This window comes from Acanthaster planci, linkage group LG05 (genome assembly GCF_054643075.1).
Source record: "Acanthaster planci isolate LZ-2023a linkage group LG05, COTS_SCS, whole genome shotgun sequence".
NCBI lineage: Eukaryota > Metazoa > Echinodermata > Asteroidea > Valvatida > Acanthasteridae > Acanthaster > Acanthaster planci.
The window spans coordinates 17,188,529-17,205,193 of record NC_141781.1 but is presented as its reverse complement, the minus strand read 5'-3'; the positions used below and the strand labels follow the sequence as shown (position 1 = coordinate 17,205,193).

At 40.5% G+C, this 16,665-nt stretch overlaps 1 protein-coding gene and 1 pseudogene across 8 annotated transcripts in view; both read left to right on the top strand.

Annotated features, from left to right (window-relative positions):
• Window positions 1–16,665, top strand: part of LOC110987947 (high affinity cAMP-specific and IBMX-insensitive 3',5'-cyclic phosphodiesterase 8B-like) — a 188,777-nt gene that overhangs the window by 111,851 nt on the left and 60,261 nt on the right. For all 8 annotated transcript variants that reach the window (XR_015425144.1, XR_015425142.1, XR_015425143.1 and 5 more), the window contains one exon: window positions 5,337–5,423. Coding sequence is in view for 4 of the 8 variants with exons in the window: in XM_022251116.2 (XP_022106808.2) it covers window positions 5,337–5,423 (87 nt within the window). In the remaining 4 variants the exon portion in view is untranslated. The remainder of the gene's footprint in view (window positions 1–5,336; window positions 5,424–16,665) is intronic.
• On the top strand, window positions 10,934–13,701 carry LOC147799134 (uncharacterized; annotated as a pseudogene).

Sequence of the window (16,665 nt, the reverse complement as noted above, 5' to 3'; positions counted from 1 at the left end):
TGGTATTGAAGACTGACGGTACCCTAAGGTTCTGCATAGATTATTGAAAGGTCAGTGCGGTAATTATGAGTCCTATTCTATTCCTAGGTTGGAAGACTACATCAATAGAGTGGGAAATTCTGCGATTGTCAGTAAAATAGACTTGTTAAAAGGCTTTTGGCAAGTGCATTTGACTGATAGAGCCAAAGAAATTTCTGCATTTGTGACACCAGATGGTCTGTACCAATGCAGAAAGATGCCATTTGGGATGAAAAATGCCCCAGCTACATTTCAGAGAATGATGAATCAAATTATTGCCAGGCTAGAGATTTGTGTTGTTTGCACTGACGACATTTTGGTGGACAACGATAGCTGGGAAGACCATGTGAAACACTTGAGTGCACTCTTCGAATACGCGTAAAACATTGTAATCGCATCGGGGCTATTTGGGTTAAAGTATGCCTTCGGAATGCATGTAATGCACGGGCGCAGGTGCCGTGACAGGCACGCACACCTGGTATGCTTACGCCATTCAAACTCAAATGGCGTCCATGGTGATTATACCTTTTTAGTAGAGTTCTCCATCTTGGGCTGCTCTGCAGTGCTACACTATCTTTGGTCATGGCATTGGTTGGTTGTCCCTGCCTTTGTACTGCTTGCTTATTGGCTTCCTTCGAGGTCTTCTTCCAGCCCGTCTCTTCCCCAGCCCAACAGTCAGAGCGTGTCCGAACTCACCCACAGGTGGAGTGTGCTGCTGGTCCGGTTCACCTACGCTGGTCTGTTCGAGCTTCAGGGCGTTTTTTTCCAAACAGGGGCAAGTCTACCTATGTCTTTCAAGATAGCATTCTTCAGCAAATGGAGTCGGCTCTGAAAGATGTTGATTTAGCTGCTAGCTCATGCATTTGCTGCATGTCTTTCCTCCTCCTCCTCCTTACCGTGTTCTTGTTCTGGGCTTGCTAGGAGGGTTCTGATATTCTGATTTGAGTTTGTGTTCATGATCTTTAACTGCCTGAACGATTCCTTGCTTACAGGGCATCTCTTCGTGCTACAACTTTCCGTGGGAAATTGCCTATTGTGGCTATGAATATTCTCCACGCGTCAATTAATTCTGCCCTCAAAGTCTTCCCCTGTTTGCTGAAGATATTGTTGCGGGCGAGTTTACCTCTCAAAAGTGAGGTCAAGCGGATCAGCAATGCTTGGAAGATCTTTTTTTTATCAGCCGACCGACTGTTGTCCTCGTGTTTCTCGTCTGGCTCCTTCGAGGCCTCCGCAAAGCTCCACTCCTCTGATGCGTCGTCCTACAGCGACTCCTTGACATGTTCATCAGCCTTGGAACAGTCACCTCTTCAGCTCCGGCTTCCTCCAGAGTCCAGCGTGGTGTCGCCCGCCGGCCCCTCAGTCTTTTGGGGGTCGGCATTGATGACTATTGTGCCCCTTCTTCGGTTGTCAATCCTGAACCTGTTGGCAGCCATCTTCTATCTTTCGCAGGGCTCTGGGGGAAATAACGTCGGACGGATGGGTCCTCGACACTCTTTTACGTGCTTACCACCTTGAGTTTACGAGTGCCCTTCCATCCAACACGGTTTTTCACCCGATTCAGGTTCAGTCCAAGTGTGGGGCCTTGGAGTCGTAAATTGCAAACCACTTTCAGAAGCGGGGTATCATTTCAGTTCCGGCACTCCATGCCTGCACCAGTTTCATGTGTACATTTTTTCTCACCCCGAAGGACGACTTGGGGAAATGGAAAGCAATTTTCAATCTAAAGCTGCTGCATCAATTCGTCCACCCCAGCAATTCTCGATGGAGACCCTTCCCACAGTTCTTCGTTCAATCTCCACTCTGGCTTGGGCAGCTTCAGTAGACCTCAAGGATGCCTATTGACGATCGCCGTTTCCTGCGCTTCTCGTATCAGTGTCTGACCTACGAGTTTCGCGCTCTCCAGTTCATTCTTTCCACTGCTCCAAGAGTGTTCACCAGAGTGGTTCAAGCAGTGGGGCTTATCTTTGTCACTCTGACATCCTCACCTTTCAGTACCTCGAAGATTGCTTAATCCTGAGTCCAGGTTGTTTCAGCTACCGCAACGATAAGTGCTCTTACAACCAGTCTTTGGTTTCTAATCAACCATGATACGTCAAGAGCAATTCTGTCGCAGATGCCCTACAGACGCTTACATGGACAAGTTCATCAACAGATAAATGTTCGCACTTAGCTTTAACTTCTTGGTCTCATGGCCAGTCCTATCGACCTTGTCCCTTGGTGCTGACTCCACATGAGACCTTTTCAACTCCAACTCCTGTCTCACTTCTGACCGCACACAGATTCTCTGGACCTTCTCGTTCCGGTACCTGCCTTTCTAAGTCACCACCTAACATGGTAGTCTTCCAAGGCCAATCTCTGCAGTGGCCTTCTTTCTGCCCTTCCAGGTTACAATGTGGTGCTTGCACAGACCAGGCATGGGAATCTTTCTGGTTTAACCGGAGTTCCATTTTTTTCTCTTCAAATGTGTGGTCTTCGAGTTCAGTGTAAAAAATTGAATACAATTTGGGAGGTAAGTTGTAAGGGGTGCTCAAAATTTCCATAATTTCCAGTGAAATTTGTTCCTTGAAACAATTCAATTGACACGTTGCTTCGGGACAGTATCGCATTCTCGGGCAGGGTTTGTCCGACAGAGTGAAATATCCAGCTGCTATCCAGCAGACCTCCTTGTGTCTTATCTGAATGCTCAACTCCCTACATTTTGCACCCAATTTCCGCACCCTCAAGCGTGGGCAACCGATGCTTTGCTCATCTCTGTGGAAGGTCTCCTGGCTTCTGCGTTTCCCCCATTTCACTGATCCCAAGGGTGCTGTCAAAGATAGAGAAGGTTACTGTCACTGAATTCTTCTCATTGCATCATACTAGCCGAGAGAGCCTTGGTTTCCCTGTGTCGTGAGGCTTCTGGTTGATATTTTCCTGTTGATGCCCCAGTGCCACGACTTGCTGTTTCAGCCCAAGTCTCACCATCTCCATCTGGATCCTCTTAACCCACTCCTAACATGTTGGACATTGTCCAACAATCATTTCAGCAGGTAGGGCTTTCTCAAGACGCTGCCGCCCTAGCTACCAGAGGTAGATGCCTGTCAACGAGAAAGATCTATGACAGCCACATTTGACATTTCAAAATCAACTTTTCCCCTCATAATGGAGTTCTTTATGCATCTCTTCCAGTCTGGCCTCCTCATTGCAACAACTACCTTTTGGCTTTGGCGGCTATCCATAGTGGTTTTCCTGATGGATCCTCTATAACTTACAACCCTGTGATCCATCATCTTCTTTGAGGCATGTTTATTGAGTGTCCCCCAACCAGGTGGCTCGTTCCTGGATGATGACTTTTGGCTGGCCCCCCATTCAAGGCTGTGGGACACCCCTCACTTCTTCACTTGGGTATTAAGCTGGCCTCGTAACTGTCATCACTGCTAGCCGAGGCTGGGAAATTAACCACTTTGTGCCTGTGTACCCGGTTTTGGGGAGATAGACTTTATACAGGAAGCCAGGGAGCCCGAAGTCGGACAAAAGAGCTTTGCCTTGCAACAAGAGACCATACTCGGAGCAAAACACTGAGCTGCTGGGAATTGCCAACATTTTTTTCAGTTGCCAATAGTGGAGGAAATCTGTCATTGTTTGAAAGATTATACCACTGTTTGTGGCATTCAGTGCGAGCGGATTACCACTGGGGCAAAAGCGATCCAGTGATGAGCAATACAATACTGCTGCATGCTAATCTAGTCCCTATTGAAAAGATGCCAGCAGTGCACTGTGCCGGTTTCGGGAACAAAAGTAACTTACATAACACCACACAATCTGGGCTCTTGTCACAAGGCAGCAGGCTTGGCTGAAATACTCGGGCGTCAATAAACATTGTCTGTCAGATTGGAGTAGCCTCCAGAAAGTCATTCGTGTGGGTGTAAATGCCCAGTAAATGAAGTTATGAATTTTTAAAGATTTTTGAAAACAGAAAAAAAAATTGCCCGGCCCAGCAGAATCAACATATATAAATGGACCAGGCGCAAAGTGGTTAAAGCTCTATCCATTGCTGATGGCCACATTCTATGGGAGCCTCTTGGGGTCCGTTTGATCCTGGAGATTGGCTTCCTTACCAAGAACCAAACACCCTCATTTCAACCTCCTGACATTTTTGTCCCATCCATCCAGTTGTGGGCCTCATCTGCCTCTGATAAACTCTGGTGCCCCATCCAGACACTCAAGTGGTACCTCCGCTGGACTAAGTACATCCAAGGGCAAATGACTCAATTGCTCATCTCATCTTCCAAGCCTCACCGTCCAGCCTTCAGAGACACTATTGCCAGGTGGATGGTCTCGGCTATTAAGTTTGCTAATTCAGACTAGCCCACAAGTTCTGATAATCAGTGCTGATGCCATATACGTGCTCACATAGTTCAGGCCGTTTCATCCTCCTTGGCTTGTGGAAGTAATGGACTAGGAAACAATGCATATGTATTGGTAATCTGGTAGATATGCAGTAGTAGACTTGCCCCACTCTAGGTGGGGTGGGGGATTTTCAGTTATCTGCACTTATAAGTTCCTGGCTGGTGCCCCAGAGTACAAAGGGATAGTTTTTGAGTACTTAATTCTGGGTATCTAAATGAACCATGTTAGGTTGTAAACGTCAAGCATGTTGAAGGTCATTTGCATAACTTTGCTGATCATCACTCACAAGATATGACCAATGCATATACTACTATATTACCAGTGTATGTTGCCGCCCCTGATCCAATGAAATATCCAAGTCCTTCTTGTGATAAAGATTCATCTAGTGATGGTTTGTGTCCCTGAAAGTGATTTGTTGTGTATTGGCTTGTGTTGCTGAATGAACCACAAGAAGGTCTTGTCACTGTGAACATAGATTGGCAGACCATGTTTGCAAGTCCTCTGTTTAACTGCCTAAGAAAATCATTGTTACTTAACATATCCTTAGGGGAGAGTGGCTAATACTTCAATCTGTGTTTGTGATATTTGTGAAAATTAAATTAATTGACCTGAAATACAGTGCATGGCAATTTATTTCATCATTACCATTAATCTGCAGGTCACAGCTGAGAGTGTTTGGCCAACCATGATGTTTAGTCAGTCTTCTGCCTTTTTGTGAGTTGGGCTGTTGCCACATTAAGAGATCAGATGTGATCTGGTCTTATGCATGGGGGCCTTGTTCAACAAAGCCATACTCTTGTTTCATAAAATGTGGAAGAGATTGGTATAGTAGTTTTCCTCGATGAGATGGTCTCTTTAACTCAAATTTTGTAGGTGCCGGTTAGAGACCCTTTTTCAAGTGTTCCTTGATTTTGTGTTTTTAATTTCAGTGCTGTCTTGGAGAGCCATCACGCCGCACTAGCATTCCAACTCACCACAAGGGAAGATAGATGTAATATCTTCAAGGAGTTAGATAGGTTTGTATATTTTCAAGCATAGTTGTCTAACCCTATGTCCCCTGGCAATTCCACATGTAAACCTTTGTGCATACTACCAAATCAGGGTGGGTTTTGATAATGTCCTGGAGGTTAGGATTAATGTAAGTCTTACCCTGCAGTTATTTTCCAGTCAGTTTAGATTCATACACATGCTTTTTGTGCTGGTAAGTATGGAGTGCTTTGCCAACAGATTGTTGGAGACTATCAAGCACAGCACAGATCATAATAGAATTTCATCTTAGTCCTGATGAAATCAGCTAAATCATCAACATATAAGCTCCATAATAGGCTTTTCTACAAAGTGTGGAAAAACCTATCTTATTGACAAGATTTTGTTTTGCTTTTCTGCAGCTGGGGAAAAGATATTTGTCAGAGTCATACTTGTTCATTGCATTTTGTGTCCGATTTATTGTGCATTCTCTTGCAGCTGACCGCCTATGATAAATAGAACAGTCCTGTTAAGCTCCCATTTGGCTTGACCAATAAAGTTTTAGAAAATTTTTCCTGCCAAATGATTTTTCAGCCCGTGTAAAAATCCCTGATCGCCATAGGTTGAGTGGTGCGTCTGTAGGTGCCACAGGCTTACGTAACTTCAGTTTTTATCTCCTTGGTTGTAACATCAAGTGTGTGATCTGAGAATTTTTGCAAGTGACTGCTATGAACTTTCCTGAGGTCTCTGAAGCAGCAGATAACGATCGGTCGCAGATAATCCAGCCCCAGTACCATCAGATCATCAGATCTAGCTATTACAGAGCTACATGTAGTACGATCCTTCAGAATCCAGTCCCAGAATTTTGCAACACTCAGCATTGTTGAATAATGTTACCTGAAATAACTGTAAGTTGAATATTTTGTCTTCTAAGAGATTGTTGTCGAAATGCAGTTTGCTATGTTTAAAAATACCCAGTGTTACTTATTGGGTACTGACTGACCATACATGAGCATGATTTGCAGATCAGTATGAGATTTTCTTGATGTATGACAATTGCAAACGTAATTGAGATATGTTGTTTCAAATGCAATGCAATGGAAACTTTTAAGTAATTTCCGGCATTAAGTAGTACACATGGAACTTGCACATGACAATATTGAATTTATTTGTATAGATGGCCGTAACCTTTGGGATTTGAGAATTCCATTTACATCTACTCTACACGTACGAACGGTAGTTCTGAGTAGCCTAACACCTGAAGTCAAGCTGTCCTTGAGAGGAGACTTTGTCGGACTCTGTAACCTGGCTGGAACGCCATGTAACCGTCCAAACGCACTGTTAGGGAGTGGGAATTCACATCTTTACTTATTGAGGGAGAAATCACCTATCAGGGACTTATATTTGATCAACATAATGAAGTTACCAATTTTTCATAGCGAAGAGTAAGTATGCTTAGTAAGTCATAGGACAAACAATTTAAGGGCCCATTGTACCGATTATTCTTCTAACTTCAACTTCAACTTCATAGTAAATAATCTGGAATTGTAAATACATTAACCTGAATTTTACAAACTGGTTTCAAGTTATTTGTTCCATATGTCTGAAGTATCTTTACCCAGAGTCATCACTAACATAATGACCAAACTGTTCAGTTTAGATTTGTTTTAATAACTGACATTAATCAACATTGTAAATCTTTTTAGTAAAGGGCAACAATGTTGTTAAATTGTTTTTCAACTGATTTGTAAATTTTCCAGGTATCACGCAATTTAAATGGCAAATCTCCCTGTTTCTGGTATTTGTAAGAAGTATGAATTGAAATTGATAAGACCAAATCTGGGTGGGAAGGTTTTTTCTGAAATGAAGCCACTTGTTTTGATTTAAATCAGCCTTTCAGATTCAGTGCATAAATTTATGCAAAGGATTTGTAATCATGATTAAACTTCGCTTCTGTAATTGCAAAGGAGATTTATTACAAACCTACCTATTGTAATAAAACTGATTTTGCACCCATGTGAGCACGGTAAAATACCAGCATTTTGAAAAGGTGTGCTGATATGTGTATCACATAAACTAAATGCACATGTGGTTGATGGCATTTGTTACACTTATTGGTTATCAGGTATGTGTCCCTTGTACATGTTGTAAACATTTTCTGTGAACTTCAGTATTTGTTTTAAAAACTGAGTACTTTACCCTTGGTACCCATGTCTCTGAAGGTACTGTCTTCTCTGCAGTTATATGTAGGTGCTGTATTGCATGCATGCCACCTGGGCTTCAACAGTTTATGATTTCAATCAAACGACATGATTCCAATCTCCTAAATTAAATCAAAATTTGTTAATTTTGTAGCAGAATAAATAATGAAAGACAATGTCATCCATCAAAATTGCTTGTTTTGGAATAAATAATTATAAAGCTTACTTAATTATCTCAATAAAAAAACAAAATAATCTGACTTAATAAAAAATCTGATTGACTTAATAACAAACAATCTGATTGGAATAAAAAAATCTAATTTTTAAAAATGAGAACCCTTAAAATCACCAATGCTGATAATTGGCTTTTTCACAACTTTGCGGAAAAGACATTACTTCTGTGGTTTTTTTTTGCTTTTTTCACAATTTTGCAAAAAAGGCATCCTTTTTTCTTCTGTTTTTTTCTTCCTTCTCCCTCTTCTGCTCAAAGCCCATTTCTTTTGTGAACATTTTCCGGCCACGACTTTGGCCCTTTGGCAACTTTGGATCTTCATCAATGATGTCACAATGACGTTATCGAGTGATTTATTATTGATTTTTCAATATTTATTTCAGCCCATTGACTTTGTACACATTTTTGAGGCATCGGTTTGGTTGCTTTGATCGTCATCAAAGTTACCCCAAACAAATACCTTAAAGCAAAGATAATACTAAAATAATGATGTCAGGACGACGTAATCAAGTGATCAATTGTGAAATTTAGGAAATATTAATATCATGTTTGCAGCAAGTCGCAGGTTAAAATGGGTCTTCAATTCATCTAACATGGGTCAAATCATGCGACCCTTCCTTTTGGTCAAAACCAGAAGTGGGCTTATTGTTTAAAAGTGGTAATAGGTATCAACTTGCTTTCAACAGTGGTCGGTGGGGGTAAAGTATTTCTCAAAAATCTACTGATGATGCCACATAATTGTCGAGTGCCCTCTAGCGGCAGGTTGAAAATTCTGAAAAATGAATTTTGAATAGATGTCTTTGATGAAGTTTGTTGGAATCAGCTGAAAATTCCTCTGGATGATGATATTGACACAGTTGACACGTGTGAAAGTCGGGGCATCAGACCGGAAATTATAATAAAATGTCCTTTTATTCTTCAAAATTGGAAAAAAATCAACTCTAAAAGTATAAATGTGATTTTTCGATTAGATAATAGCTGTAGTATTGAAGTCAACCTCATGAAGTGCATAACTGGTGCACTTCTTCACACAGATAAATATTACAATATTTGCAAACTCGAAAATCCCATTCGCATACTGTGCCTTGGCTACTGTGTGCGTGGACGCGCCATGTACTCAGGACCTGGCAAAATGCCGAGCACATGGTGCTGAGAGCAGATTGCATTGTATGGAACGGCAAAAGGGAAAAGTGTTTAAAATCTCTAATCTGTGCCCATTCCATGATAACTATTATGTTTTGTATTGTATTTTGTATTGTACGTGTTTGATTGGGTTGAAACCATGCAGATAAAGGAAGGAAAGGTTTATTGATGGAGACTGACCTTATGTGATGACAGTGTCATCAGCAGATGAGTCACATAACATTAAAGGTGTATACCTTAAAGTACTGTATCCAGGCTCCTAAAGTTGAAATTTGGCAGGTATTTAGAAAAGGAATTAGATGAAATTGACCCCGTAAGATGATGACGTCATCAGATGATCAAGTCACATGACATTAAAGGTGCACTTTTCCAAGCGCTATACCTCTTAGAGTGCCTGCCTGATTGGGTTCAAACCTTACTGATATCTTGGAAAGGAAGTGCTTTAGGCAAATATTGACCTCATGTGATGATGACATTATCCAATGATAAATCACGTGACATTAAAGGTGCACTATTTGAAACTCTATTTCTCCTTGAGTATATATACAGTTGGGTTCAAACCTCGCAAATATCTTGAAAGGTAAGTGATTTAGACAACTATTGACCAGATGGTGACGTCATTAGAGGAGGAGTCAAGTGACAGTTTAATTAAAGCATGTCATTTCCTGAAGTGGCTTCATGATTCGGTTGAAACTATGGACCCAAATGGTCTTGAAATAATTGTGCCATCAGATTGGGTCATAGAGTGGTTGTTCAAATTAACAAAGGAATGCGAAAAAGCCCTCTGTTCTGATAGCACACAGACAGAAGAGCTTTAGTTTCTTCTTATTCTGCCCCAAAGCCCATTTGATTTGTGCACGTTTCTTGTGCCCCTCGACTTTAGTGCTTTGCCAACTTTGGATTTTCATCAAACTTACATGGATGAAGGACCCTAGTGCTTAGATGGTGCTAGAAACATGACGTCATGATGACGTCATGAATCATCAAGTGATTTTTTTATTGTTTTTTCAATATTTATTTCTGTCCATTGAGTTTGTACATGTTTAGTTAGCAAGTTAGCAATCGTCAAATCGTCATAAACGATTTACCAAACACTCACCATAAAGTGAAGACAATACTTGAATAATTATGTCATGACGACGTCAAGTAATTTATTATTAAATTTTGAATATTTAAATATTAAGTTCAACATAACAAATCAACCATGGCCTCCCGAATATTCTGTTTGGGGCAAGTGCCAGAGTAAAATTGGGACTTAAAATAATAATGATATTGGTATTTATAAAGCGCCTTTATAATAGAGCAAAGTGCTGTACATCATTATTATCCATGTTCCGATTGGGTTCAAACTTTGCAGATTTCATAGAAAGGGAGTGCTTTAGACAAGAAAATGACGTCATCATGTGACAAATCATGTTACATTAAAGGTGAACTCTTTAAAACATCTCGTGAAGTACATGTCTGACTGGGTTCAAACCTTGTGGATATCTTAAAAGGAGATTTCTTAATACGAAAATTGACCTTATGTCATGATGATGTCAGCAGGAGACAAGTCACGTGATATCACAGGTGCACTCTTTACAGTCCTATATCTCCTGAACTAAATGCCCCATATTGTTTGGAAACTTTGCATATAACTAGAAAGGGAAGTGTTATAGACGAATATTGACCAGATGTGGTGATGACGTCATCAGGAGATGAGCCACGTGACACTAAAGGTACTTCAAGCCCAATATCTCCTGAAGTACATATTCCATTGGTTTGAAACCTGGTATGTGATTATACCGGAAAATGAAGGTGACGTCTTCATGATATCATCATACGATTTTATAGGTAATGTTTAATGTTTTTAAGGGTTTTGCCATATCTCACTAACACAGTATGATAAATTCAAATTCTTTCGTATTGTGTTCGTCGGGCAATAGGTATATGCACAAAATATGGAAAAATGTGTGATGTCATGATGACATCATCAAATATGTGATTTAAGTTCACTTCGGAATATTTCCTCCATCAGGCCAACTTTCTTGATGTCAACATCCAGAAGAACAACCTCGTGACTACTGACCTGTATTCCAAGCCCACAGATACCCATCAGTATCTTCACTCATCCAGCTGTCACCCTAGACACTGCAAGACTGGTATTGCATACAGCCAAGCACTCAGGCTGAGACGCATTTGTTCTAATGATTCAGATTTCTCCCATAATACACAGGAACTGAAGAGGCATTTGATTGCAGGGGGCACAGCCATCACCAGGTTCAATGCTCTATCATTAAAGCCCACTCCATCCCTAGAAGTCTTTCACTCAAGGAGAAGACCCCCCCTGAAGAAACAACCCCAGGGTTGCCTTGGTCACCACTTTCCATCCTCGTCTTCCCTCCGCAAAATAATCAACGACAATCATCATATCCTCAACACTTTAGACCGCCTAGCCAGTGCCATCTCAGACACCCCCACTTGTGGCCTACAGGTGTCCCCGCAACCTACGGGATGTTATCGTTCGGGCTGAGGCGCCCCCTTTGGATACCCTTCCCCCCTCCCAGCAAGGCACGTTCAAGTGGGATTCTAACAGATGTGTTATTTGCCAGAGCTATATCCTGGAATCAGATACATTCTCTGGACACTCCTCCAGTACCACCCACAGAACTAAAGGCACTGTCACTTGTACCTCCAGATCTAATGTCATATATCATATCTCTTGCAGGATGTGCAGTGTTCAGTATGTTGGAGAGACTAAGAACACTCTCAAGAAGCGTTTCTATGGCCACAGATCTACAGTCAACACCAAACGACTAGATACCCCTGTAAGAGACCACTTCAACCTTCCTAACCATTATAAGTCTGACATGATCTTACAGGGCGTAGAATCACTTGGGTTCCGTGAAGATGCTGTTCGCTTCAACAGGGAGAAGCTTTGGATCAAACGCCTCCGCACCATACAACACCATGGCCTGAACATCCAAGAGAGAAACTACTAATTAACGCTCTTTTCTTTCCCTCTCTTTTGTCTGCAGATTATACCCCCCCCCCTTGGGGTCCAGTTCCATCCTTTGTATTTTTTCTTCGATCTCATCCCACTTTACATTCTTTTGTGTTCAACCATGCCTTTCATGCAGCCCCCTCTATCCTTTGCCCCTTTATCCAACTTGCAGCTTTCTTGACCTTTCCTTTTGTCCTCTTGCATTCATCCATGTTTGATTGATTCTCTGTGTGCTTGTTTTTCCCGTCCACTTGCCATTTTGCCTTTGAGAAAGATTCTGCAAGGATCGAAACAGGATAGAACTTTGAGACAAAATATGTGATTTTTAAAACACACATAGGGGAAGGTCCCATTGTCATGAAACTTGTAGGATGGGTAAATAACAGTACCAGTACACAAAATCTGAAATTTTACAAGACGTTACAATGTCATTGGTTGACCTATGATTTTTTGAAACTTACAGCATGATAATAAATAATACGTCTCAAAACAAACAAAGAATAATCTTGAACTGATAATGTACAAAAGAGAATACTTACGTCTTCTTTCCAATTCATAACAACTATCAGAGACGTATCGATCAAATCAAATTCCAACTGTACTCATAAACAAATCAAAGTTTAACCTTTTAAAATATATATGCGAAAAAGCCGCTTGCATTGCCCTTGGACAATCAGCATATCTAGTTTTACCCTTCTGTTTCCATTTTTACCCCTATAGTATTAAATGGGGTCCATCCAGTGTGGCACTCTTGACCTTTTTTCTTACCTGATTCCCTTCAAACCTGGTAGGTTTTTAGACTATCACTTGAAGATGTATGCAGAGTCATGATGTCAGGACATCACCAGGCGTCAACTTACAGCAATCAAAGTTTTGTAATTTTAATATTTGATAATCCATGTCAACTCACTTGTGTGATCCTTCATCTTCCTTTTTGCAGCAAGTGGTCAAATAGGTTTTTCATTTTTTCTGGTGTACAGGTGTATATCAAATAAACCCTTGCTTTAAGTCGAAACCAGGAGTGCCTTCAAATTTGAAATTGGTAATAGATACTAGTATGAACTTGCTTTCAGTCGTGTTGATCTTTGGTCTGATAGTAGTTAAATGTGAACCAGTGACATTACCTGAAAATACTTAGGCAAGTGATTGATAGCTTAAATTGCTGCAGTGTATCTTTGCCAAAGCCAGCATCCTCTATGCCCTTTGATTCTCGGAATTTCAAACCAACAAATTAAAAAAGAGTGCTGACTGCTGCGCATCAAATATTTTAGTTGGTCAATCACCAGTCAAATTAATTTCAAGTTTTTACCCATTTTGTTGACATCATGATGACATCAAGTGATATTATGTAGATATTTCAATGTTCCTGAGTCAAAAATACTTATAGCTTGCACCTTCATGCAAAAGGATGTGGAGAAGCCCTCTGGTCCGTTGCAAACAGACTGAAAAGCTGTGGTTTATTTTATTTTCTTTATTTTAAATATCAGAGCTATACGTTATGCTGAAGCTTATAACTTCAAAGCTCGGGTAAGAGAAAGCTCATTCAAAATAGAGTCCTGAATAGAGAACTGAATCAGTGCAAAATCAAACTCACGAATTTATCTTAAGAAAATAATTTGTTATCTGTAAATAGTCCCAAGGTTCTCTCATTCACAATTTTGTAGAATTCCTCAAATCTTGGTATTCTTAAAAAACTGATGTCAGAGTATTGTTTCAGAGTTTTATAATTTATTAAAAAGGAATCGCATTGTAGACCAATAACACCAAAACCTATACTCTTGAAGTTACTACCTGTTCTCTTAGAGGTTACCCAACATAACATTTTGTGCACAATAACAGGAAAAATAGGACCGAAGTGTAAACTCAAGTCAGTTAGCTTCTACAGCAGAATACTAAGAAAGCCACCAAGGCTACTTCCAAATACAGAAAAGAATGTGCCCCCCCCCATGCCGAGGGTTAACTCCATATTATATCAATGGCCTGGATTCACCATGAGTTAAGGCTAAGCCTTATCACATAGGCTAAAATGCCACAACTAAGAAGTGCCAGATCACAAGCTAAATGTAATACCGCACAGGCTAAATAGTGCCACACAGGCTAAATAGTGCCTCACAGGCTAAATAGTGCCACACAGGCAAAATAATACCACACAGGCTAAATAATGCCTCACAGGCTAAATAATGCCTCACAGGCTAAATAATGCCTCACAGGCTAAATAATGCCACACAGGCTAAATAATGCCTCACAGGCTAAATAATGCCTCACAGGCTAAATAATGCCTCACAGGCTAAATAATGTCACACAGGCTAAATAATGTCACGCAGGAAAAATATTGCCAAACAGGCGGAATAATGCTTCACATGCTAAATAATGCCACACAGGCAAAATAATGCCACACAGGCTGAGTATTGCCAAACAGGCGGAATAATGCCACACAGGCTAAATAATGCCACACAGGCTAAATAATGCCACACAGGTTAAATAATGCCACACAGGCTAAATAATGTCACACAGGAAAAATATTGCCAAACAGATGAAATAGTGGCACACAAGTTGTAGCACTCTGCCAACACAGTTAGCCATGCCCTCACTAGACACAACGCAGAACAGTTAGGATAGAGAATATCTTGGCTGGACCCAAAGGTAGTGAAATGCCATAAGAAAGAGCTCTCTGGTTTGTGGCCCCATGGTTGTCTGCATTTTTGGCAAAACCATACAGTCAACTAGAAATTTCTTTGAGGATCTGCACTAGGGTGATGAGATAACAGGCTAAAAGTAGCAGATGACCATTCCAGTACAATCACTGTTCCCTACATTATGTTTTACTCTATGTCTTATGCTTCACTGCTTTCAACACCATGGCAAAGGGGTCAGAGACAGTTGCTATTCATCAAATTTGAGTAAAGCAATCAGTGGCCTCACTGTAGAATCAGTGACAGCCTGTACTCATCAGTTCTGTGTATAGACCACCTTCAAGCTGCGTTGATTCTACAGACAAACTTGAGGACATTATTGATAAGGCCTCCTGAGAACATAAAGAAATGATTGTAACTAGGGACTTCAATTGTGATGTTTCCAAAAATGATAGTGTAAATCCTAACCCAATTACTTCTTGTTTTAATTCGTTTCAAATGTGGTAACTTATACACGAACCAACACGTGTTACTGAATCCACTCAGACCACAATTGATCTCATTTTCAGTTCCCACCCAGAACTCATGAAAGATTGTGGTGTCTTACCAGTCGTATTAAGTGACCACTATCTTGTTTACAGTTTACTTAGCTGGAAAACGCCAAAAATGAAAGTTCATTCAATTAATTTTCAGTGTTTTAAAGATACAGACAGTAGACAGTGATGCTCTAAAGGAAGATCTCATTAATGCACAATGGCAACGTGTCTTAAATTGTCATGAAGCGTGGCCTATTTGACATTCCCTATTTATGAACATTATGAATTTCCACGCACCGATTAAAACTTAACATATTTGGGGTGCCTCCTTACACTGGCTCGATGGGGAAGTTTTTCAACTTATGAGGCAACGTGATCGTTTGCACAAAATCGCCAAATACACAGGTTCACAAATACATTGGGATTCTATAAAAAAAACTGCTTAACACGGTGACTAAGAAAATATGTCAAAAGAAAATGAACACTTCACATCAACCATAGAAGAGAACAAAAGCAATTCATGTATGTTGTAGAAGAAGCTAAAGGAGGTTCTCCCAAAGAATCAGAAAAGTGTCCCAAACTCCATCCTTCGTCCAAATGGAGAAGACATTGACGATCCTATTGGCATTGCTGATATATTTAATGACCACTTTTCTACAATTGGAAAACGCAAAAGTGGTAATGGTCCCTTTAGCTTAGCTTAATTATGCCAACTTTAGAATACTGTTGCATGGTATGGAGAGGAAGATACATATCCCACGATACTATTCTTAACAAATGTTCTAAAAGAGCTGCACGGATAATCCTCAAATGCACCTCTCTCACCCCCACAGCAAATATGTTTGCTACACTAAACTGGGTACCATTTTCAGAGAGAGTTAGATCTAAAAAGGCTGTTCTTGTTTTTAAATGTCTTAACAATTTGGCTCCTATGTATATGACAAATCAGTTTATGCCACTCACACAGATTCGTGAAACATGATACTCAGATAACAAGGCACTTAAAGTCCCTTTAGCCAAAAAAGAATGCTACACTCAAAGTTTTGCAGTGAAAAATGCAAAAATATGGAACAATTTGCCAGAGCAACTCAGACGTTTAGACTCCTCAGGGACATTCAAATCAGAACTACGGAAAGCCATGACTAGTGCCGTGTAGTCCCAAATGCATATCTATGGAGTTGTTAATTTGGTTGCCAATGTTCATTGGAGCTGGGTCAGGAATTTCCCTGTGTTCTTTTTTCCCATTGGGTTTTTTTGCGGGGTTTTCGCCCATCCTGTGATCAGTATTTAATTAATGCCTTGATTATTTAAATGTTCACATGTGTATGATATGTTAGTGGTCTGTATTTGTGAATATTAATGTTTGTTGTATTTGTCAATTTTACTTTTCATCGTGAGTTTCTGACAATTTTATTAATTTGTAATGGTTGTAGGGCCCAATGGAAACCAGTTTGTAACTGTTTGGGCATACCCTGGGTAAAGAAATGGAATAAACTGCGGGGTTCCAGTTGCTGGAGTACAATCTAGGTTAATAAGCATTGTAATTTGGCACAAGTCTATCAAC